This window comes from Danio rerio, chromosome 10 (assembly GCF_052040795.2).
Source record: "Danio rerio strain M-AB ecotype USA chromosome 10, GRCz13ab, whole genome shotgun sequence".
In the NCBI taxonomy this organism is placed as follows: Eukaryota; Metazoa; Chordata; class Actinopteri; order Cypriniformes; family Danionidae; genus Danio; species Danio rerio.
In genome coordinates, this window is record NC_141030.1 from 33,238,676 (window position 1) to 33,262,402 (window position 23,727).

Consider the following 23,727-nt stretch of genomic DNA (forward strand, 5'->3'; position numbering starts at 1 on the left):
TATCTATCTATCTATCTATCTATCTATCTATCTATCCTATCTATCTATCTATCTATCTATCTATCTATCTATCTATCTATCTATCTATCTATCTATCTATCTATCTATCTATCTATCTATCTATCTATCTATCTATCTATCTATCTATCTATCTATCTATCTATCCATCCATCCATCCATCCATCCATCCATCCATCCATCCATCCATCCATCCATCCATCCATCCATCCATCCATCCATCCATCCATCCATCCATCCATCCATCCATCCATCCATCCATCCATCCATCCATCCATCCATCCATCCATCCATCCATCCATCCATCCATCCATCCATCCATCCATCCATCCATCCATCCATCCATCCATCCATCCATCCATCCATCCATCCATCCATCCATCCATCCATCCATCCATCCATCCATCCATCCATCCATCCATCCATCCATCCATCCATCCATCCATCCATCCATCCATCCATCCATGCAACGTTCTGTCTATCGTTCTATTTATCATTCTGTCATTCTATCTATGGTTCCATCCATCCATCCATCCATCCATCCATCCATCTATCCATCCATCCGTCTATCTGTCTGTCTGTCTGTCTGTCTGTCTCATTCTGTCATTCTATCTATGGTTCCATCCATCCATCCATCCATCCATCCATCCATCCATCCATCCATCCATCCATCCATCTACAGTGGGTGCATACATTTTTCAGAACCTATTTAGTTTTTCACTCTTTTATATCGCAGCCATTTGCTAAAATATTTTAAGTGTTTTTCCTCATTAATGTACAGTACACACAGCACCCCATATTGCCAGAAAAACAGAATTGTTGACATTTTTGCAAATTTATTAAGAAACAAAAACTGAAATATCACAATACTCTAAGTATCCAGAGTGTCGGTATTAAGTAGGAGCACCTCTTTGATCTAACACAGCCATGAGTCTTTTTGGGAAAGATGCAACAAGTTTGTCATACCTGGATTTGGGGATCCTCTGCCATTTCTCCTTGCAGATTCACTAATGTTTTGTCAAACGTTCATGGACAGCCATTTTTAGGTCTCTCCAAAAATGTTCAATCGGGTGTGAGTCTGGGTTCTGGCTGGGCCATTCAAGAACAGTCACAGAGTTGTTGTGAAGCTACTCCTTCATTATTTTAGCTGTGTACTTAGGGTCAATTGTTTGTTGGACGGTAAACCTTCAGCCCAGTCTGAGGTCCTGAGCACTCTAGAGTAGGTCTTCATCTAGGATATTCCTGTACATGGCCGTATTCAACTTTTCCTTGATTGCAAGCAGTCGTCCCGTCCATGATGCTGGAAAACACCCCCACAGCCTGACGCTGCCACTACCATGCTTTACTGTTGGGACTGTATTGAACAATTGATAAACAGTGCCTGGTTGTCTCCGCACATACTGCTTAGAATTAAGAGCAAAATGTGTTACAGCAAAGGGTCTAAATGTCAACAATCCTGTTTTTTTTTTTTTTTTTTTTTTTGTCAATATGGCATGCTGTGTGTATATTAAGGAAATAATTCGCTTTAATGATTTTAGCATGTCTGCAATATAACAAAGAGTGAAAATTTTAATGGGGTCTGATTACTTTCCGTACAGCTGTATGTGTGTGTTATAGTGTGGTATGGCAATGCTTATACACTGCGAGTCTTTTTTGTAAGTCTCCATGGTGTTCAGCTCTTTTAAGGCTGTTGTTGTTGACTTTTTTTTCTTCTTGTGCATTATTGACGGTGTGGTAGCTCTATGTATAGTTTCTGTGGCCTGAATTATTGAGAGCTGTAAAGTGGGACAAGAGCAGAGGCTCTGAACACCATTGCAGGACCTCGCTAAGCAGCGCATAACACGTCTGCAGACCAATCATTATTTACCATCATCTTTATCGTTTAAGCAAAAAGCCAACTACTTGTTTTCTCCACAGCATTATTTGATATTAATATTTAATATGGCAAAATGTTTAATAATTTGTGTAGTGATTTATCTTCATTCGCTCATTTTCCTCAATATAAGGGTATTTTCCTCTGGTAATTTGATATACAGCAAATGAATTCAGGAATGTTTGATGACCAGTTTAATTATCGTTTACATTCATTCCCTTCACAGTTTTATTCTCAGAGGTGCAGTTCTCACAATGGTGAATTGCTATCACTCATTAGGACAACCTTAATTATTCCATTGTGCTTATTAATGAACAATTAACCTTAGAGTTTATGGGGGTCCATTGGTACACCACATTGTACAAATCTTCCTGAGCACATTGGTAAAAAAAATAATAATAATAGCCTTTACTACGCTTTTTGCAAATCTCCAAACCCATAATTTAGAATGAACACTGGTAGCAGAACACCAATTATTTTTCACACAAATTATGATTACAGGGTGGATTATCAAATACTTTAATAATCACTCATTTCCACTCTGTTTCTTGCACAATTCAATTCAATTCTATTCATGTTTATTTATATAGCGCTTTTCACAATATAGATTCTGTCAAAACAGCCTAACATAGTTCTGGTAACGTGGATCTGATCCTCCGAGCTCTGAGGGTTGTGGAAATTCCCAATTGAACAAAAAACAAAAACAAAAAAAACATTACAATATGCTTAAGATTGGCAAGACAAATTCGGCACATGCCTCAACCAGCAGAACTTGGAAGTTCGAGTAAAGTCCAGATTTCAGAGTTGAAGTTCAGTTAAGGTTAGTTCAGTATGGTTTAAATTTCACTGCACAATACTGCTTTAACACCACCAATATTTTAAGTTTACTATTGAATAATTACAGAGTAAGTCATTGCAATTGTACTAGAGCTGTGCGATTTGGTGAAAATATCTACTTTTTTTCTTTCTTTTTTTATCTATTTATTTAGTATTAATTTATTTATTTTTTAATAAATATTGCGAATTTGATTTGATTTGTGATTTAATTTTGTAGTCAAGCTTCAGCTCAATAATCTGCATTGTAGCTTCTCACTGCTTAAATGCAGTGAGTGTTAGTTTAAAAAAGGAACTGAAAAGATATTTATTTATACATTTGTTTAAATTTGTTTTTAAATATTCAGAAATGAAACACTAATTTTAATTATAAATGAATGATCTTACCTTTCTGTAAACAAGTTGAACTCAAATTAGGGAGATAGTGTAGAATATTGTAAAAACTGAAAATAATAATTACAAGAATACAGAACACTTAGCAAACTGACATGGCTAAGACAACTCTGAAACTGTACTTTGCTGATGCTACTAGATTGATACTACGCGATACTTTCAATTGACTTTTTAGCAAGATACTCCTCATATAGCCGCCTGTTATACGATTTTAGGTTGGCAACAATTCTTACAAACTACCTGTTTTTGTGTGGTGTCTGTGACTTTGAAACCAAAACATTCCCATATTACCGATGTCTTGTTTTTCTTTGATATTAATTCATCTATTAATGCTTCTAAAGCAGCAAATGTCATCATACTTGTCTGTGCTTTCCTGTCTGTTTTTTATTGTAGGCATTCCACATAGTCCGGTTGCTCACTGGGCAGAACAAGTGTGCTCACTCAATTGGCTAGTAAGATTAGCGCACAAATAGCAGTCACGCATTTGCCCTCGGTGAAGAAAATTAAATAATACACACACACACACACACACACACACATATATATATATATATATATATATATATATATATATATATATATATATATATATATATATATATATATATAGAGCGGTCTCTCGCAGCCCATGTTTGGAAAGTTTTTTAGATTCATTGTATCCATTATTACCTGTTCGTTTTAGTACTATCCTTACATGAATAATAACAATAGCTCTACTATATGGAAATGGTATATAGCAAGAAATATAGCTATTACTTAACAGCAATATTGCGTATTTTCCCAACAGCATGCATGTTTTCTCTATAAAATTCTCTTGTGTGTCTGTATTGTCTCATCTCAGCCTTCATTGCCAGAGCTAATAATGAAGGCTCGAGCCATTCATAGCCGACTAATGTAGTTATTACAAAGACTGATTGATTAATCAGTGTTCAGAGACGGCTTATTTTATTAATGAAACTCAAACAGCTTCAAAAACCACAATTGCCTTGATACTGAGAAATTTTAGGTTGTGTTTCAACTGAAAAAATGGTTGTATTGATAACTTGATGATACTTGAACAGTTTGTTCTACAGCATAAACACACCAAGCTCCCTTAGTTACTTATTAGAAATGTGTCTTTATAAATACACACAGCAGCTTCAGCATTTACATTTACAAATATGTACTGTACCACAAATGTTATTTTACAGATAAACTGAAAAACCCCATTGGAAATTTTTGAGGGAACCCATAGCACATACTTTTTCCTGGCTTGGACACCATTCTTGCACAATTCTGTTGCATAGGAATGTTCATCAACCAATCCAACTTGAGCATTTAATAGCCTGTAGCATATTACATTTAACCTTTGCATCACATAACTGTCTATAAGCACACTAAAAATGCTGGGTTATTTCAACCCAATTATGGGTGTAAAAGGGACTAAACCAACCGCTGGGTATTTTTTTTATTAAATGAAAGGGACCAAATTTAACCCAATGTTTGGGTAAGTCCATGTTTTACCCTATTTGGGTTAAAATAACGCAGCATTTCTTAATGTGGGGATTTTCCAATGAAGTATACTTTCATGGTAGCTCACCTGGTATAGGAGTCCTGTGAAACACGATTCAGTTCAAGGTTATATTTAAAGAAAAATGGCATGGTTGCTTCAGCAGTTGATTAATTATTATCATTATGGTGGTAGTTTTTATTGTTGTTGTTTCAACATTTGGTTAGGCTTAGGGCAGGGCTTGGAAACCTTTTTTTCAGCAAAGGTAATAACAAAATGCTTTTTTAAAGAGTCATTGGGGTATGTGTATATATAAATGTGTATATGTACTGTTTATGTAAGTACTATAAATAATACAGGCTTAAACAGTACCTTTATTTATGTCCATGCACAGCTCAAAAATAAGCAAATATGAAGTGAAGTTTATTTATAAACTAATTTCGAGAGGATCACATGCTTATGATTGCTTGTGGTCCTGCATTATCAAATTTATGATTCACCAATCAGACGATTCCTAAGCCACTATAAATACCCTAAGTCCCTTATTACAGCCATCTCGTTTTGAAGAATCCCCCTATTCACCTCTACTCCTCCTTCTTTCCTAGATGGGTGGCATGGTACCCCAGTGGTTAGCACTGTTGCCTTACAGCAAGATCGTCACTGGTTCTAGTCCTCACCAAGCCAGCCGACATTTATGTGCAGAGTTTACACGTTTTCTCCATGCTCACATGGGTTTCCCCCGGGTTCCCCGGTTTCCTCCCATTGTTCAAAAACATGCAACTTAAGTTAATTGACTAATCCAAATCAGCACCATAGACATGCACCTAGTAAGTATTTGTCTCTTAAGAGCAATCACTATCTATTCATTAGTTACTGCAGCAGGGGAGTTGACGAGATCTATCTGAGCTCAAACTCCCCTCTCGCCTTGCAAACAGGAGGGAGCCCTGGGCTCAAGGACCTTATGAGCTCAGGGCTCTCTTCCGGGACAGCATATCAAACAAGCTTGATAATCAATCATCAGTTAAGTGTGAACTCTTAAAGCAAGTCCATGAATGAAGAAAGGACAGTTTAAATTTGAATTTGAGTTTACGTACAAGAGGTTACAGTAGAAATGTAAGTTGTTTGTTCTTTATTGGTGTCACGATTGGTCGAAACGTTCTTTTATTGTAAACCAAGTTATTATTCATTTTGCTGTAAAAATTTACAATAAAAAGGAATTGTAATTGTATATTCAACAGGAAACTGATTTTTATTGACGGTTATAATTTTTGAAATTCATTCATTTCATGTTCTTTTTGGACTAACCCTTTATTAATCTGGGGTCGCCACAGCAGAATGAACCAACAACTTATCCAGCATATGTTTTACGCAGTGCATGACCTTCCAGCTGCTACCCATCTCTGGGAACATCCATATACACTCATTCACACTGATACACTATGGACAACGTAGCCTACCCAATTCACCTGTACCACATGTCTTTGGACTGTGGGGGAAACCGGAGCACCCTGAGGAAACCCACACAAATGCAGGGAGAACATCCAAACTCTACACAGAAACGCCAACTGACCCAGCCGAGGCTTGAACCAGTGACCTTCTTGCTGTGAGGTGACAGCACTATCTACTGCGTCAACCCTAATTTTTGAAACTGTAAAATGTTATTGAAGAGAGACAGTTGGAGAGCCATGTATTTTTGGTCAAAGAGCCACGTGGCTCATAAACCATAGGTTCCCTACCACTGGGCTTAACGTAATTGTAGATGGTATTGTTTTCAATAAATTTTAATGTCTCAACGTTTAACTTGATGTTAACCTGATGAAGACTATGTAGGCCGAAACGTGACATTAAAAAATTTTGAGAGCTAAAGTGGCAGTGTGCCGATTTTCTTTTGATCTTTGGCTACTGTGTTTGTTTTTTTTATTGAGCACCTGCCTTTGAGTATCCTAGATGTGCACACAATTCTGTTTCTTGATCATTTTCAATAAACAATTCACCTTTAGGTTAAAATTATCTGTTCCTGAGAAAATTGAACACTTTTTAGTGCCACTCAATCAAAACTGCTGTAAAACATACAGTAAGCAAGGTAATGTCATTTTGCTTTGTGTGCGTTTTTGTGAGCTCTTCAAATACTTTTTTGTTCAGTATGGATTTTATAAAACCCTACAATGTCCCACAACACAACATTAAGCACATTTCAACAAACCTGCACTATAGCTGGACAAGTATTACATAAGTCAGATTTTTTAAGCTATATGAAATGCTGTAAACTCTGAGTTTAAACCCAAGTGCTTACTTGATCTTATGTTTGGCTGAATCTTACCTGCCCTCAAATACTAATGCCTTTAAAACTGACACTTCTGTGTACCTAGTTCTTTTCCAATTCTGCAGAGGCTTGAAGATGCTTAAAGCAGAATATCTGCCCCAGTTCGCCTCCACAATAAGCCCTCAAGATGTTTGTGTTTGCGCTGCTTCCACCAAACGCTGCAGAGCTGCTCTACGCCACACGCTCATTTGCATTCAGACACAGCGTCTTATCTGTTTCCTGCATCTTTATCCTTAAAATTGTCATGCTGCTTCATTTTGATGGAGCACACACATAAATCTATTTCTTGTATCCCCTAATGTTGATTGAGAGCTGTGTACGCGGCATATTATGTAATGCCATCACCTCTGTGCTCAGCTGGGCCACGTGAGCACTGGCTGAAAGAGGCCGGTCGTGATCTGCATCAGTGCGTTTGTGGGCACTTACACTCAGATATCGCTGGAAAAACAGGCAGCAGCCACTTCAGCCGATTGTGTCTAGGGACTGAATTAATGAACACGTCAACAAAGAGTCTGTGTGCCCATTGAAAAAGCTTTTCTCCCTAGATTTATTCAAATCCGTTTTGTTTATTTCAGGTAGGCTTTTAAGTAAGTGCTGGGTTTTTGGATTTGAGTGTGTGGACATTTTAAAATTGAGGCTGTCTGTGTACATTTGGCTGTTTTATTTTCTGTAGATTAATGTTCTGGTCTTCTAACTGATGATTATCTTTCTTATTTGACAATTTCAGAAAATCTAGCCTTCATTTTAGCATTAGAACAGATGGGGTTATCCCACAGCCTTCGTTTACTGATAAAGCTGTTGTAAATGGCTTTGGTTGTTTTAAAAGATTCTGTATGGTATCATATGACCCCATTTTCTATTCCTCAATCAAAATTTTTTTTGCGTGCAAAACTCCTCTGATAAAGCAATGCTGTTGCAGATCTTTTTCTCAAAAACGAATGTTTTTTTTTTCCTTAATTTTATGCTACCTTAGTTTACTGGTAGCTACAGTTGAAGTCAGAATTATTAGCCCCCTTGAATTATTATTTTCCCCAATTTCTGTTTAACAGAGAGAAGATTTTTTTAACTGATTTATTTTATCTTTGACATAAAGACAGTAAATAATATTTGACTAGATATTTTTCAAGACACTTCTATACAGCTAAGATTGACATTTAAAGGCTTAATTAAGTTAATTGGGTTAACTAGGCAGGTTAGAGTAATTAGGCAAGTTATTGTATAACAGTGGTTTGTTCTGTAGACTATCGAAAAACAAAATTAGCTTAAAGGGGCTAATAATTTTGACCTTAAAATGGTGTTTAAAAAAATTGAATAAGAACTGCTTTTATTGTAGCCGAAATAAAACAAATAAGACTTTATCCAAAAGAAAAAATATTATCAGACATACTGTGAACATTCCCTTGCTTTATTAAAGATCATTTGGGAGATATTTAAAAAATAAAAATAAAATTAAAAAGGGGGGCTAATAATTCTGTCTTCAACCGTAAAACTCGCTAATTCAGAGGTGGGAACTGGTAGATGTAATCATAAGGTAAACACTAAAGAACAGTTTTCATCTAGAGCTACTTCACGGGACTCTACACTTGTAAACACTCGCTCCAACGGGTTTGCGTTACTCGGCCCTACCCACACAGCTACCAAGCTGACCAATCATAGAGCTATGTGTATCTGTATGGTTTGGTCGCTTTTTCACACAAGCTGAATCCCTGGTCACAATTAAGTACAGGGACCAAGTCTCACTATAAACTCATTCAGGGGGGCAATTAATTTTTCCAAGGGGCCTCATTAGACTCCAGGGTGGTTTTAGAGGTTTAAAAAACATTCTCTGAAAATATTCAATATATATTAATAAAAACTCAAAAGTTTAAAAAAGGATTCATTTTAAACAAAAGTGTTTTAAAGTGTTATCTATTTATTTTATCTATTTATTTTCATTTTTTATTTATTTTGTTTATCTACCTATTTATTTATTTTTTTATTCAGTTTATCTATTTATATATTTTGTTTATCTATTTATTTTTATTTTTTTATTTATTTTGTTTATCTATCTACCTATTTATTTATTTATTTATTTATTTTATTATTTTTATGTTTAGTGAGAGAATTCTAGCCGGTATTGAGCTGTGTGCCACAAGGTACAGCAATCACTTGATGCAGAAATATGAATCCGACACCATCTGATAATTTCACTGAAATTACTTTAAACCATAGTCCGTTTAAGTATGATAACCCTCAAGCCTCTTACCAGTTCTTAAATGCTTTCTTCGAATCTCTCTTTATTCGTCAAGTCACGTGCCATTTTATCTTTGCAGAAAAGTTGATAAACTCCCACATCGATATATGTGTCATATGTTTCCATCATATGTTGCTGTGCGTATCTGTTGTTTTTCTAAAATATATCTGCATATCATTTGCATATGGATGTATGCAGTCTTATTAGCGTAATAAAACTATTTTTTTTTACCTAGTGAGAGCATGTAATGTTTACCAGTGACAGGTTCAAATTAAAAATTGAGGTTTGGGGTTATAGAGTTTATAATATCACCATAATCATGATCATTTACCAGAAACTGAAATCTGTAATGTGCAAGATCTTTTCACGCTTATGGCTAGTAGTTTAGCAATGTCATCCTAGTTGAATATTGGAGTCATCCTTCTGCGTGTATGTGTCTCAAGAGACCGACTCTTTATGACTCACTTTCTGGAATGGCCGATATTGCTCTTTGTCATCCAGGGAGACATTAAATGTGGTATTTGCTCATTTACGTTCTGTTCGCTTTTTATTCCCGGCCATTAAACTGTCATATTTTGAGAAAACGCTGCAATTATCTCTTTTAATCTCTTTAATGTTTGTCTGCCACACCGTGATGGACCCCATCAGTAGATAATAGCTCCAGCTATAAGATCTGTTTCTGTTGTTGATCCCACGTGATCCCACTTTTTTGGGAGATGCCCACAATATGTACTGCACTTAGCCCCATAAAACGTATCGTATTATATTGCTAAGGTACATTATCAAAACTATAAGAAAAAAAATTTATACTACTGTTGAATATAAAGGTGGTTATCCTTCTCTATCAATAAACACTGACTATGTTTACTTGGACATCAGTAATCAAATTATTTGTCTAAATCCAAATAAGACAATAATATGATTAATTTTTTACATGAGTTGCTTTTTAAATGTTTCTTTATTGATCCCGTTTTACATGTTTTAGTGCTTAGTTCGATTATCCTGTTTTTTTTTTCTTGAGCAAACACCCAAATATACTGAATTGCAATTGTTACAATCAAATGGCTGGGCCTTGGCTGAGTTAGTAGTGCTATATAGACACATTTCTTCTCCTTTGCTTTACAGCAGGTGTGCCCAAACTAGGGCTGCGTCCGAAACTGCCTACTACTCAGTTGGTACTGCATTTGAATTTAACCGTACTACTCGGCCGTTAGAAAAGTACGTTCTATACAGTATGAATGTGAAAAGTATGAATGGAATTCGAACGTACTACATCCGCTATTTTGTCATGGTCACGTGACCTACCTGCGTCAGTGGTGTCGCTTTACTTCCATTCATAAATTCGCTCGCGGGGCATCATGGGATAGCGCAGCAGTTTAGTTTAGCATAGTTTAGTTCCAACCCCAATCAAACACACCTGGGCTAGCTAATCAAACTCTAAACAGGCTTTCTAGAAACATCCTTGCAGGTGTGTTCAGGCAAGTTGGAGCTAAAATCTACAGGACACCACCTCTTCAGGACCAAGTTTGAACATTATAGAATAAGAAACATCTCATGAACTTGTTTGTTTTTGTGTGCTTTTAGCATAACTTTGTGTGTATTTTAAAGAAGTTATTAAAGAGAACTTAGTTTTTTTCTCAATATGCGTTCTTCAGGGATCTTGCGTCCTTGTATTATCATGTAACATCATCATCGACTGCCAAAGTTCAGTTACAAAACTCTAGAGCGCAAGAGCGGAGGACGCGTAAAAGTTCCAGGATGCTTTTTTTAGGATGCATCAATGCGGACTTGAGCACAAAACTCGCTCGAGAAGTCCCAGACGTCATTGTGGCTAAATACAGGAGGTGGGAAGTGCAGCATTTTATATAAATTTATCATTAAAGTTTAGAAATATAATTTATTTATGTATAAACAATATTACATTTCAAAATGTCTTTATTTTTCATCAACTGCATCAAATTGCATATTTCAACTCAGAAAAACAGGCATTTTCTCTCTATTCTCCATATTTTACTAAGTTTTTTACAGACTATTTGCCACAGGGTTAAAAATCAACACATATAGTTTAATATGAACTCCAGCTGACTTTGTACCACAAACCTCGATGGCAAATCTTTTATTGAAGTTTTTGTGCTTTCCATCATATCTCTCTGGTTTTCTGGTCGCTCTGTGACTGAAGCTGTAGTTCTCAAGGCAGGAGATGTATTAATGTAATTAGAGGCAGTGCGCCGTAAGCAGGGACAGCCTCAATCTCTGCTGTCGATCGATCCTCAGTCGCTGCGACATGCCGACTGCATTTCCTTGGGGATTTGTGCAGTAGGCCATCTCTGAATGCTAATGCTTCTTTGATAAGCCTTGCAGCCTCCCGCTCAATGAGTTTGTGTCGTGTGCTGAATGGCCTTTCATCAATTGTTAAAAGAGGTGTGCGTTAATGGCACCAAAAGGAATTATAAAAACAATGACTATTTTAAGTTTTCTAAACGCAGGTCAGATGAATAGAAAGTTTCTGGAACAATGAGAGCAAGGTTTTGGTAATGGCACTAAGCTGATGTTTACTTGAAACTAACAAGTAGCTGTTATTTATTCTAATGCAAAAAAATATATAAAAAAAATTTGACATTGGTTTAAGTGAAAATGCCACATGGATTTCAATCTTCAATCAGATTTGTCGAACTGTGGATTTAATGCAAATGATACAGACTCATGTCTCCTGAAACTAGACCCCATTCGTCCCTCAGTAACTGTCATTATGTAAATAAAATAGATGGTTTAAAAGAAAAAAAGAAAAAAAAAACATGAGAGGCATTCAGTCGTGCAGGCATTCAGTCATTTTAAAAAATAATGTACTCCATTGAAAGTCTTCAGATGAAGGACAGGTTACATTTGAATTTATTCTCACCTATAGTGAATGAAAAAAAGTGTATGTGTGTGTGTGTGTGTGTACTGTATGTGCAGGTTTTTGTAATTGCTTTTTGAATGAAGTCCTTATTTTTGCTAAATCTGCTCTTATTTAATCTAAAAAACGACACAATTTTTATCTGAAATATAATTTTTAATCATAAATTATAATATATTATTACAATATTGAGTTTGAATATATTTTAAAAACTGAAGTGCAGTAAATGATGCAATTGTTTAAGCTATGAACCCGTTAAGCTAAAATTAAGAAATAATAGATTTAAAAATAAATAATAATCACCCAAAACATCTAAACACTAATATACTTTATACAGAATATGCAATGTATCTGTTGTCTGCAGTAATTTACACAATTTATTCCTTCTTCCAGCTCTGCTCGCCACCTATTACAGTAATTTAATTTAAATTATCGTTATTGTAGAGTGCATAGTGCAGCACATAATGCTATGTAAAATGAGCAAATATTTTCTAACAAAGATTAATGAAGGTGTTACACGTTGCAAGACTTGAGGAAAATAGAGATAATGCACAGAAAAAAAATTCTGGCCTTAGTTCTGTGTAGAACTGACTGTGACTACCTAAATGCCAGGCACCACAGAGAGTGAAACGTAAACGAGTTCAACATCCATGTCATACAAACTTTTGTTTTTCCGGCAGTGATCATACTGGTAAATGTCATGATTTTTCATGTGATCAGTCATTTTCATCATTCATCTGGTCAATCTTTATGTGTATGAAAGCCTGTATCCGCCACTGAATAAAAAATGTCAAATTTATGGCTACGTTTTTTTCTCAGAATTGCATGATACAAACTCGCAATTCTGAGCTCAGGATGCTCAGGATCTTTGTAACTTAGAATCACAACTTTATATCTCTGAATATTTTTATTTTATTTATTTTTTTTTTTTTATTATATTTATTTATTGAGCAGTACATTGCCCCTCTTCTACCACAAGCACAGCATTGAGAAAAACAATATATACCTGCAAATATACACATATATACATACAAACACAGTGTATATATGCACTTTACAAAGTAACAAAAGAAAACAAAATAATAATAATAATAATAATAATAATAATAATAATAATAATAAAAATAATAAAACATATGTCACTGTCTCACATTTTTTAGTCAATATGTTATCATTTGACATGAAGGTTTATATATATAGTATATATAGAGAGTTTTGAGTCTGCTGAATTTTGAGTTTTTAACTCAGAATTGCAACTCTATATCTCAGAATTTTTGTGATATAAAGTAAAAATTCTGAGATATAAAGTTGCAATTCTGAGTTATGAAATTAAAAGTCGTAACAGCCTTTTTTATTTTTATCTAGAGGCAAGGAATGGGCTTCCATACTATGTGTGTTTGAATGTAAATATGCTGTGTTCCATTACAGTGGATGTTTATTATGTTTCTGTTGACTGTCATTTTGAACTTGTGTTTGTCTTCATGGCATCTGTGGGCTCAGCGGTGCCCATCATGTTATGCTGTATCCCTTAATAAAAACTAGGCCAGTTCATGCATCTTCAATCCACTCTGATCTGTATCTCTCTTTCTGTTTTCCTCTCCGTCAATCTCCCTCTCTTCCCTCCTTTCTCTCTTTTTCACAGGCAAGTCCTGCTCCAATTATTGTCAACACGGACACTTTGGAATCTGTACCATACGTGAGTTTCATTTAATTTTTAATTTTTTGTCATTCATTTATTGCATGTTTATGACATTGTGTGCAGTCGCGACATTGCATATCACCAACTTGATGAGTTCAATGCCCACACAGAGTGAGTGGTGAATGAGCTTGACATCTTTTTTATTTATTTTCATGAATTTACTGTCAGTTATCACTCTCCATGCTTCTCAAATAAGATCAACATGTTCAATGATTGATGGCTTTTCATAAATAAAGCAGATAAAGAGGCCAGTGATTAGCTGTGGGTTTAGATCAGCGCAGGCTTTTCTTTTTGTGGGTTTGAAATATTAATGTTCCGAGTCAACTGTGTTTATGGTGGGATGGATGAGAGAGGTTTTTGATGATTGCTTTGAAACGGGTCGCGGAACAAATAGAAAAGTGCTTGTCAACCAGGAGGTCCGGATCTGGAGGACCCTCAGTGATCAATTTCAAGCCTAAAAATATGAAACAATCAACATCTATTATGATGTATCTTTTTGGAAGGGATATTAAAGGGATAGTTCACCCAAAAATTAACATTCTGCCGTCATTTACTTCACTGGAACTATTTCTGTTGAACACAAAAGAAGATATTTTGTAAAATGCAGGAAGATGGAACCCAATATTTCTTTTTCTTACTTTGAAAGACAATGGGCGCCAGCAAAAATGAGTTATTTTTATTCATGAACTATCTCTTTAACAAACATCCAAAACAAGCTCTGTGCTGGCTTTAAGCGCTTGTTGTGTGTCTATATGCGATGGTTCTCATGTGAGGACTCTTAAAGAGCTTATAAATGTGTAAAGGAGTCAGAAGAGGGCTTGCAATTCTTCAGTCACACACACAAAAATGCAGATTAATTTCAGGGCTGTTTACAGCTGGTCACTTTATGCATTTTTCTGATTTGATAGCTATTCAATTGTGAAATGTCAGGTTTATCAGGAGACTGATACAAATATAAATTACTCAAACCACTTTAGGAGGTCTGGGACCCATTTATATAAAAATAATAATAAATATAATAAATATAATATAATATAATAAATATAATATAATATAATATAATATAATATAATATAATGTACTGTAATGTAATGTTATAGAATAGAATACAATACAATAGAAAAATATAACATTGTTTTGTTTTTGAAAGACAAGGTTATACACAAATGAATGTAAATCCTGAATAATGAACACCATGGTGAAGTAAGCCTCCTGTCGCGAAATGTATGTTATAATAGTATGTTATAATATGTAATAATAACTGTGTGCTCAATAATATATGTAGCTTACATTTCTGTAAAAAATGATAATTATTAAATTAAATATAGTGTATCTGATGACTTAACCTTGGTACATTGCATATAGCGTGGGACTTGACGATCTATTTATATTCTTTGACAGAATTCATATCATTTATGTGGTCTAATGTGAATGGAATGGTTAATTTCCAAAAGACCCTTTTCACATTTCCAGGAAAAACTTAGAGCGCAGTAAATGGGAGAATACAACAAATATTTATTTTACAATCTTATTTGCTCAAATAATAAAAGAAAAACTCCACAATGATGTTAAAAAGACTTTCAGCAAAAGAAAAATAATTGTATGAGACTGATGAGAGAAAAACCAGAGGAGAGAAAAACATTAAATTTACTGTTCTATCTCATAGATGCTGCATTAGAAACACCTCCCTCAAGCGGTAATTCGCTTTTTGCAATTTAAACAAAGATAATATAATACATACATAAATACATATGAATGTTCATGAGTTTTTAAAAAAATCTAAATATTAAACCTAAATATTAAACATTTTTAAGGATTTAAGATGCTGGTGTTCGTTAAACACATCAAAACAGGCATGTGAAAAGGGTCCATAAGCGAAAATGCCATAAGTGACCAGGTGTAAACTGGGCCTTCAATGTTTTTAATTCATATTGTATTTATATTTTAGCTAACCTGCTGCAGAGTTTATTTGAAAGCAGATTGAGATTTTGGTGCAGATTAAATTGTACTGTAGTCTATTGTATTTCTGCTTGTTTGGTGTGCACCAATGTTTGATTGGCAGCATTTTCACTTATTCAAATGAAGTGCACTAACAGAGACATCTCACCTGAGTTTCTTTCAACCAAAACAAACCTGACAACTGTGAACACGTCTTAAGAAACCCAGTCTGTGGGATCTGTTTGAAATTCCCTACTTAATCTATAATCAAACACTCAAATCCAATAATAAATGGCACTGAAAAATGGGCTTACAAATGATGTGCTGGCCTTGAGTTATTATCAATGTACATTAAACTTCAGCCTTATTAAATTGATATAGGATTTGTTTTATCAAGTACAGTAAGTTTCAGTCCTAGTATTTTCCCTTTAAACTGGTATAAAAGTCCATATGGTTTTATCCTTTATAAACTGTAATTATAAAAAGTCTACAAAAAAGCTTAATTTTATACAACTTTGCAAAATAAAACTTCAGTAGACATTTTTTCTATTAAACATTTTTCTATAGCCTCCTTAAAAAAAGCTTATACTATGAAAAATCAAGATTACTGTCTTTATAGATGAAGTGTATTGAAGTGAGTTGTATTAAATGAGAGTATAAAGTTAAATCAAATCATTTAAAGTCCAGGGAGTTTGCTAAAGACCCAGTTGTTGTTTTTTTAACTGGTGTAATTATTGTGTTGTAGTTGTTTCTCCTTAGTAGGTAGTTAGGTAAATTAATCTAGTTCTTCATTCACCCTTCTGAATGTTATTGCATTAAAAAGGAGTTATGACAAGTCAAGACACTTTAATTTTGCTTTCTTGCAGTATTTATTAAATATACTGTAAGTTAAACTGTCGATGAGGTCTTTAAATGTGTATAAAAAGTCTAAAAAGGGCCTAAACGGTATTGAATTCCACTCTCTAAATTTCTGTTTAAAGCCTGCTATATAAAGCATTCCAAATCAGTCAGTTGTATGTTTCAGTAAGTATTCAGATAACGTGGTTTCCTTTTGTATGTGAGTGCTAAACGGGTAGAAAATTGGAGGAGAAACATGATGAATTGAGCTCATAATAGGACTGAATAGAAGAGAGCAGTGTTGAATCAGACACTAACACAGAGCGAGTAGCACTCGGCATGAAGCACAAAGAGTTTACACACATACACAAACACACTAATAGCACAGCTTGACCTTCAGTCAGCGGAGACAGGTTTTGTCTGTCTCCTGCAAACTCCTAACTAATCGGCTGTGTTTCTTCCTGTTACTGCAGTGAGGTCATTTGACCTAGTGCAGAAGTGGCCCTGCATTTGTAAACACCTCTAAAACACTTGTTTGTAAACTTGTTCAGCCAATTGATGCTTTTCATAAGATGGTGATGATGCATTTGATGCTCATCAGCTTCCAAAATCCTCAAAATGTTTAATTTTTAAAAATGTACATCAAAAAATAAAAAGACTTAATTGTTAACTTAATTGTTTTATGTTCAATTTGTAAAAACTATGAAGTTAACTTAAAGGGCCACGAAACTACCCTTTTAGCAGGGTGTTTTAACAGCTCTAGTTTGAAAAAAGTCAGGAAAGTGGCTGAGCCAGCTCTGTTTAGGTGGGAGTGTCGGCGGAGGGTAAAAGGGAAGGTTTTGCGTAAAAATGGGAGTTTCAGTTCAAGCACACGCTGATTTTTACAGAAGCAAAACAACACACAGACGCAGAGGAGAAAGACAGTGACTGTGTTTACATGAACATCAGTAATCAAAATATTAGCCAAATTATTAATTTGTCGACCTTAGTTTTGGCGATTTGCCAAATTATTAATTTTGTACTCGCCGGTATACCGACAGATGGATCTATCTATCTATCTATCTATCTATCTATCTATCTATCTATCTATCTATCTATCTATCTATCTATCTATCTATCTATCTATCTATCTATCTATCTATCTATCTATCTATCTATCTATCTATCTATCTATCTATCTATCTATCTATCTATCTATCTATCTATCTATCTATCTATCTATCTATCTATCTATCTATCTATCTATCTATCTATCTATCTATCTATCTATCTATCTATCTATCTATCTATCTATCTATCTATCTATCTATCTATCTATCTATCTATCTATCTATCTATCTATCTATCTATCTATCTATCTATCTATCTATCTATCTATCTATCTATCTATCTATCTATCTATCTATCTATCTATCTATCTATCTATCTATCTATCTATCTATCTATCTATCTATCTATCTATCTATCTATCTATCTATCTATCTATCTATCTATCTATCTATCTATCTATCTATATATATATATATATATATATATATATATATATATGATTTTTTTTTTAATATTTCCCAAATGATGTTTAACACAGCAAGGAAATTTTCACAGTATGTCTAATAATATTTTTTGTTCTGGAAAAAGTCTTATTTGTTTTATTTCGGCTAGAATAAAAGCAGTTTTTAATTTTTTAAAAGCCATTTTAAGGACACAATTATTAGCCCGTTTAAGCTATATATATTTTTTCCGATAGTCTACAGAACAAACCATCATTATACAATAACTTGTCTAATTACCCTAACCTGCATAGTTACCTTAATTAACCTAGTTAAGCTTTTAAATGTCACTTTAAGCTGTACAGAGGTGTTGTATGTTGTGTTTGTTGTGTGTGGCATTTACTGTCATCATGGCAAAGATAAAATAAATCAGTTATTAGAAATGAGTTATTAAAACTATTATGTTTGGAAATGTGTTGAAGAAAGCTTTTCTCCCTTAAACAGAAATTATGGAAAAAAATAAAATAAACAGGGGAAATAAACAGGGGTGCTAACAATTTAGGGGGGCTAATAATTGTGACTTCAACTGTATGTATATATATATATATATATATATATATATATATATATATATATATATATATATATATATATATATATATATATATATATATATATATATATATATATATATACTGTACAAATGAGTATATAATACAAATAAAAAAGCTAACCCTAGTTTTGAAATTATTTGCGCAAATTGGAACCACCAAAAATATTTGTGCCAGTGACGAGCAGTGAGGTTTGTGGCTGGTGAGGCACTGACACTGACACAAGTCAAAAGTCAGATTTCCAAATCCACCCGCTATATATATATGCCAACTACTGATAGTGTGTCATCTATCATATCAGCAATCTCTCTATTTACATGGCAGGTACATATTGAGCCAAGGAAGAATGTGACATGTATAGCGATTAAAAATGCCTCCACAAAAACGTCTAGCTGGATGCTACAGACAACTATAACAGGCTACACAAACAGCACCACCACGGCGGATGCGCTCTCTTTCATTTACACACACACACACCCACACACACCACCACGGTGGACGCTTGCTTGTTTGCTTGCTTTCTCTCTCTCTCTCTCTCTCTCTCTCTCTCTCTCTCTCTCTCTCTCTCTCTCTCTCCCTCTGTCTGTCTCATTCATTCACACAGGATTCTTCACACACTTGTCTTACCTACAGTACTTGTAAATGAAGTCTCGACATGACTTGAATTGCTTTGAAATGATTGCGTTATCTTCTGTCCCGTTTTTTTAAAGCAAGTCCTTTAGCTCCGGCGTTGGTTGGTCATTATTTATTCACGTTTTGTTTGAAAGTCAAATTTTGAGAACTTTTTGAGCTGATATCCACGATTTGTTTTCAGAGCAAAACAAAATAACAGACTCCTATTGAACTTTACTACTTAGAAGAAGAGCAACCACTGAACAAAAATACCTGTGAGCTACTGCCTTCCTCACCTCATGTTTTTTCAGTGCGGCTTTATGTCAGATCCTAACACTAAATAGATGATAGACATAATTGAAATACATTACCTGGAATGTAAGGACATGTAAGGAATGTAATGGAATGTAAGGACATATAATAAAAATGTCTGCAATGTTCAAAAACGTTTTAATAAAGGATTACATTGGCAACATAAACTGAGTTTACCCAACTGTGATGACTTCTTGGAAACCCAAAAATGTGTAAAGGCTCCATAAATTACAAAAGAATCTCTTTAGCTACTTCATTGTTTCTCCTGAATGGCGATGACATTACTTGGAGGTAAAAAAAAATAGAGTTGGTTACTCCATTAGATCTTTTCCTTTTCCTCTGTTGAACATGCTTCTCACGCACACCCTTGACGTTCACTGAGGATAATTTCATTTGTTTCTTGTTTCTCTGCCCGCATCTGAGTAATGAAATATTAATATGAAGGCATATCCAAATGACAGTGGACGTACCGTGTTTTAGTTAAAGTGCAGCACTTTCATCAACAATGCAAGATCAGCCGTAGCATCCAGTATCCAGCAACACGCTTAATGCGGTTAAGATGCTTTAATTGCTTTTTTACCGTCCCCCCACCCCCCACCATCGTAGTTTAAAGCCCAGTGTGGATGTGTGTTGGAGTACATGTGATATTCTGTTGATTACGAGCTGCTATAAGAGCTACTATTTCTATCGCTGATAGAACGTCTCCTTATATTCTGATACAAGAGAACAAGCGGGAGAAGATGGAGGTCTGGGAAATGAAAACACTATGATGGATTGCTTCTGTAAAGCAGGCGTTCACTCTGAGTTTAGCCTATAAACACAGTGTGTGTGTCTGTGTGTGTGTGTGTGTGTGTGAGAGAGAGAGATCCATAAATGCTAAGTAGAATAGATTCACCAACCTTTTCTTTCTTGCTGAGAACTTACCGCTATATTAACTCTTTTCCCATCAGCTCTTTTTATATGCCAGTAAGTTTCAGTATTTCTGATCATTTTCACAACTATTTCATGCGACAGAATATTTTGCTGTATGAATATACATCAGCTTACAATAAATCAACATACAATAGAACAGAGCTTGTTGTACCAAGAAGCTTGCACAGTCAATATACCTGTTTGATAATTTGACATTTTTGGCTTGTATATGCTGGAAAATCCGGATTTCACCATTTCCAGACTAGAAAAGGTGAAAAATGTTTCTTACAAATATATTTGTGCTGCATGTTAGCAGACCAGTGTAATCCAACTGCCTGGTTCCACACGTGAGCTGTGCTCGCCTCGCGGGGAAATGGAAACAAAAATTTAGTTTCTCCACAATTTAAAATTGAACACTTGCAACCCATGTCTCTGAACAATTCTTCTTCTACTTGTTTTAATTGCGGTTGGCAACACAACTTAGCATCTCTCTGAACACTGTAACAGAAGCTATATCATGCATATTAATGAAGTTGCATCTCATTCACAATAGAGCGCGCTGATTGGTTCGAACCAACATTTTGTTATAAATAATGACCAGTAGCTATGCATGCTACATCTCTCTCTCTCTGTTGCAGACATGCTAAAAACTCAATGATTTCACCGTTTGATGGCACCAAACTGGAATTAACGCAACCGTCGTGATGTTGCTTTAAAATATATTTTTAAAATAAAGAACGAATTTGCTCTGGACAACATGGTGGCTTAGTGGTTCGCACTGTCACCTCACAACAAGAAGGTTGCTGCTTCGAGTCCTGGCTGGGCCAGTTGGCATTTCTGTGTGGAGTTCGTATGTTCTCTCCATCTAGGCATGGCTTTCCTCCAGGTGCTCTGGTTTCCCCCACAGTCCAAACACATGCACTATAGGTGAATTGAATAAACTAAATTGGCCGTAGTGTATCTGTGTAAAATAAGTGTGTAGGTATTTCCCAGTGATGGGTTGCAGTTGGAAGGGCATCCGCTGTGTAAAACATATGCTGGATTAGTTAGTGGTTCATTCTGCTGTGGAAACCGGTGATCAATAAAGAGACTAAGCCGAAAGAAAATGAATGAATTTGCTCTAAACAACGCAAAAGCAACCAATTTTAACATTTTAGTGAAATATGTGTCCTAATAGTGTTTTTTTTTTTTGTTTTTTTTTAACAGCGTGACACTTATATATGTCTGTCAACATCTCAAAAAATGTGTTTTGGGTTTTTGTTCTTAATGGAATTGTTTTGTTTTAATCACATAGGTTTCATATTAAAAAAAATTTAGTCATGTCCAGGGCTTGATCGGGCCAAAGCGAGGCTTTCTCTGGGCCATGCAGCGGCCAGCCTTATTCGGCCCATCAAATACCTCGGGCCAAAGCAAGACAGCTGGGGTTTTGCGGCAGAGTGAAAGCTGAGGAGTGAATAGCAAGATGGTGCGCCGTTGTCATTACACTAGTTTTTCCCATCACGCATGAGTAAATGCGGCAAAAAATGTAATAAATAAAGGAAAGAAAAAACATAGCTACTGGTCAGTTTAAGATATTCCATAAAACCCCTTAAAGACTAGGAGTCTTTTGTTTAATATCGCCCTTATGTTTTTCTTTTAAATTTAAGGCTGTTAAATAATGATTAAAGTAGTTTTAACTTAATAAGTAATATTTGCTGCGTCCTTCTTGATGTTTCAATAACACATAATAATCTTTAAACCATAATAAAGATACAGCCGCTGATAACTTTCAGTTGTCGAGAGTTTTTGTCAAGTTTAAAAGGTGTGTTTGTGCATGAAACATGCGTGTTTAGATGCACGTATATGTGTGTGAGAGACCAGAAGAAAGAGCGCTCACTTCACAGCTCTGTCATTACTACAAGCGGCTTCTTTCTTTTTTTTATTTTGGAGATAATACAAAATATGAATACAACAGAAAGTTTTGAACTTTTGTAGTGTCATCGATTTAGATAAAATAAGCTATCGGTAGGCACACACAGAATCTGTGCGCGCAGAATTCCGCAGATTTCTGCAGATTTTAGCCCATCATTAATTCTGTTTATAGTTACAGTACTAAATGTGTGTAAATTATACTTATTCAGTTTTTAAATTAATTTCAGTATAATTATTGACTAATGTGAAAATGTTCATACCATTTATTTACAGTACAGTTTGTAAAGTAGTATTGTCTGTCTTTTAGTAGATCTATTATATAGAAGACTTGCTTTGTTTACCAAATAAAGTGGATCTATTTGTATTTGCATTGTAAACATTAAATATTAACTTTTTAGTTCATATATTAAGGTTTTAGCTATGATACTCCCAAAATCATTCCGCATAAATTTGCAGATTTTTAACAAAATTCTGTGCAGAATTAGCAAAAAATGTCAGCAGATTCCATCTGGCCCTAGCTATAGCCTGCTGGCGATACCTCTCGATGTACCATGTCAACTGTCCATCGGTAAGTAAACGAATATAATGAATGAAAATACATAGACTTATGCCTATAGATATATAATGTAATACTGTACAGCAACTTGTAATTTGCTTGTTTCGGTTCAATCGGTTGTCTTCATTTTAATCAATTCGTGATGATGCGATGTTGTGCTTTGATTCCTGTTGGGCAGGTTGTGTGACGTTTGATTTATGGGGTGTTCTGGGGGCGGGGTTTGTGTACCACACTTTGAGTTATTGGCCTGACAGTGGAAACGCAACGTGATTTCAGCCTCACTGCTCAACCACCCAGGCGATTGGCCAACCCAGGCCCGATAAAAGCCCTGGCTTGCACTGGCCCAACAGCGGCTACTGTGTCAGATTATGCATTTTTGATCAAATCTTGACATGTCATTGGTACCAAATATCATAGACTATACATGTTGCTTCACAATCCATAATGTTGTGGCATGACAGCATTCTATCATTTAGAAGCTGCATAAGTTATAAAAGTGTCTGTAATTGTGTCTGATTTGCTGGTTATACAACTGTACTGTTGTCATAACTCCAAATAGCTTACTTGCATTTCATGGAAACAGTCTTCTATCTTTTGTTTTGCCATTTAAACATTTTATAGGCTCCTATTGGGCAGCCGCTGCGTAAAACATATGCTGGATAAGTTGGCGGTTCATTTAGCTGTGGCGACACCTGATTAATAAAGGCACTAAGCCGAAAAGAAAATGAATGAATGAATGAACGTGCTCCTGTTGATCAGTGTTACCCATGTGATGGAACTTGTTGTGGAT

At 35.1% G+C, this 23,727-nt stretch overlaps 1 protein-coding gene across 6 annotated transcripts in view; it reads left to right on the forward strand.

The window, feature by feature from the left end:
- dlg2 (discs, large homolog 2 (Drosophila)) overlaps positions 1–23,727 on the forward strand; it is a gene marked incomplete at its 5' end in the record, with an annotated part of 395,575 nt that overhangs the window by 204,127 nt on the left and 167,721 nt on the right. For all 6 annotated transcript variants that reach the window (NM_001443107.1, NM_001012378.4, NM_001443110.1 and 3 more), the window contains 1 exon segment: positions 13,702–13,755. In NM_001443107.1, coding sequence (NP_001430036.1) covers positions 13,702–13,755 — 54 coding nt within the window.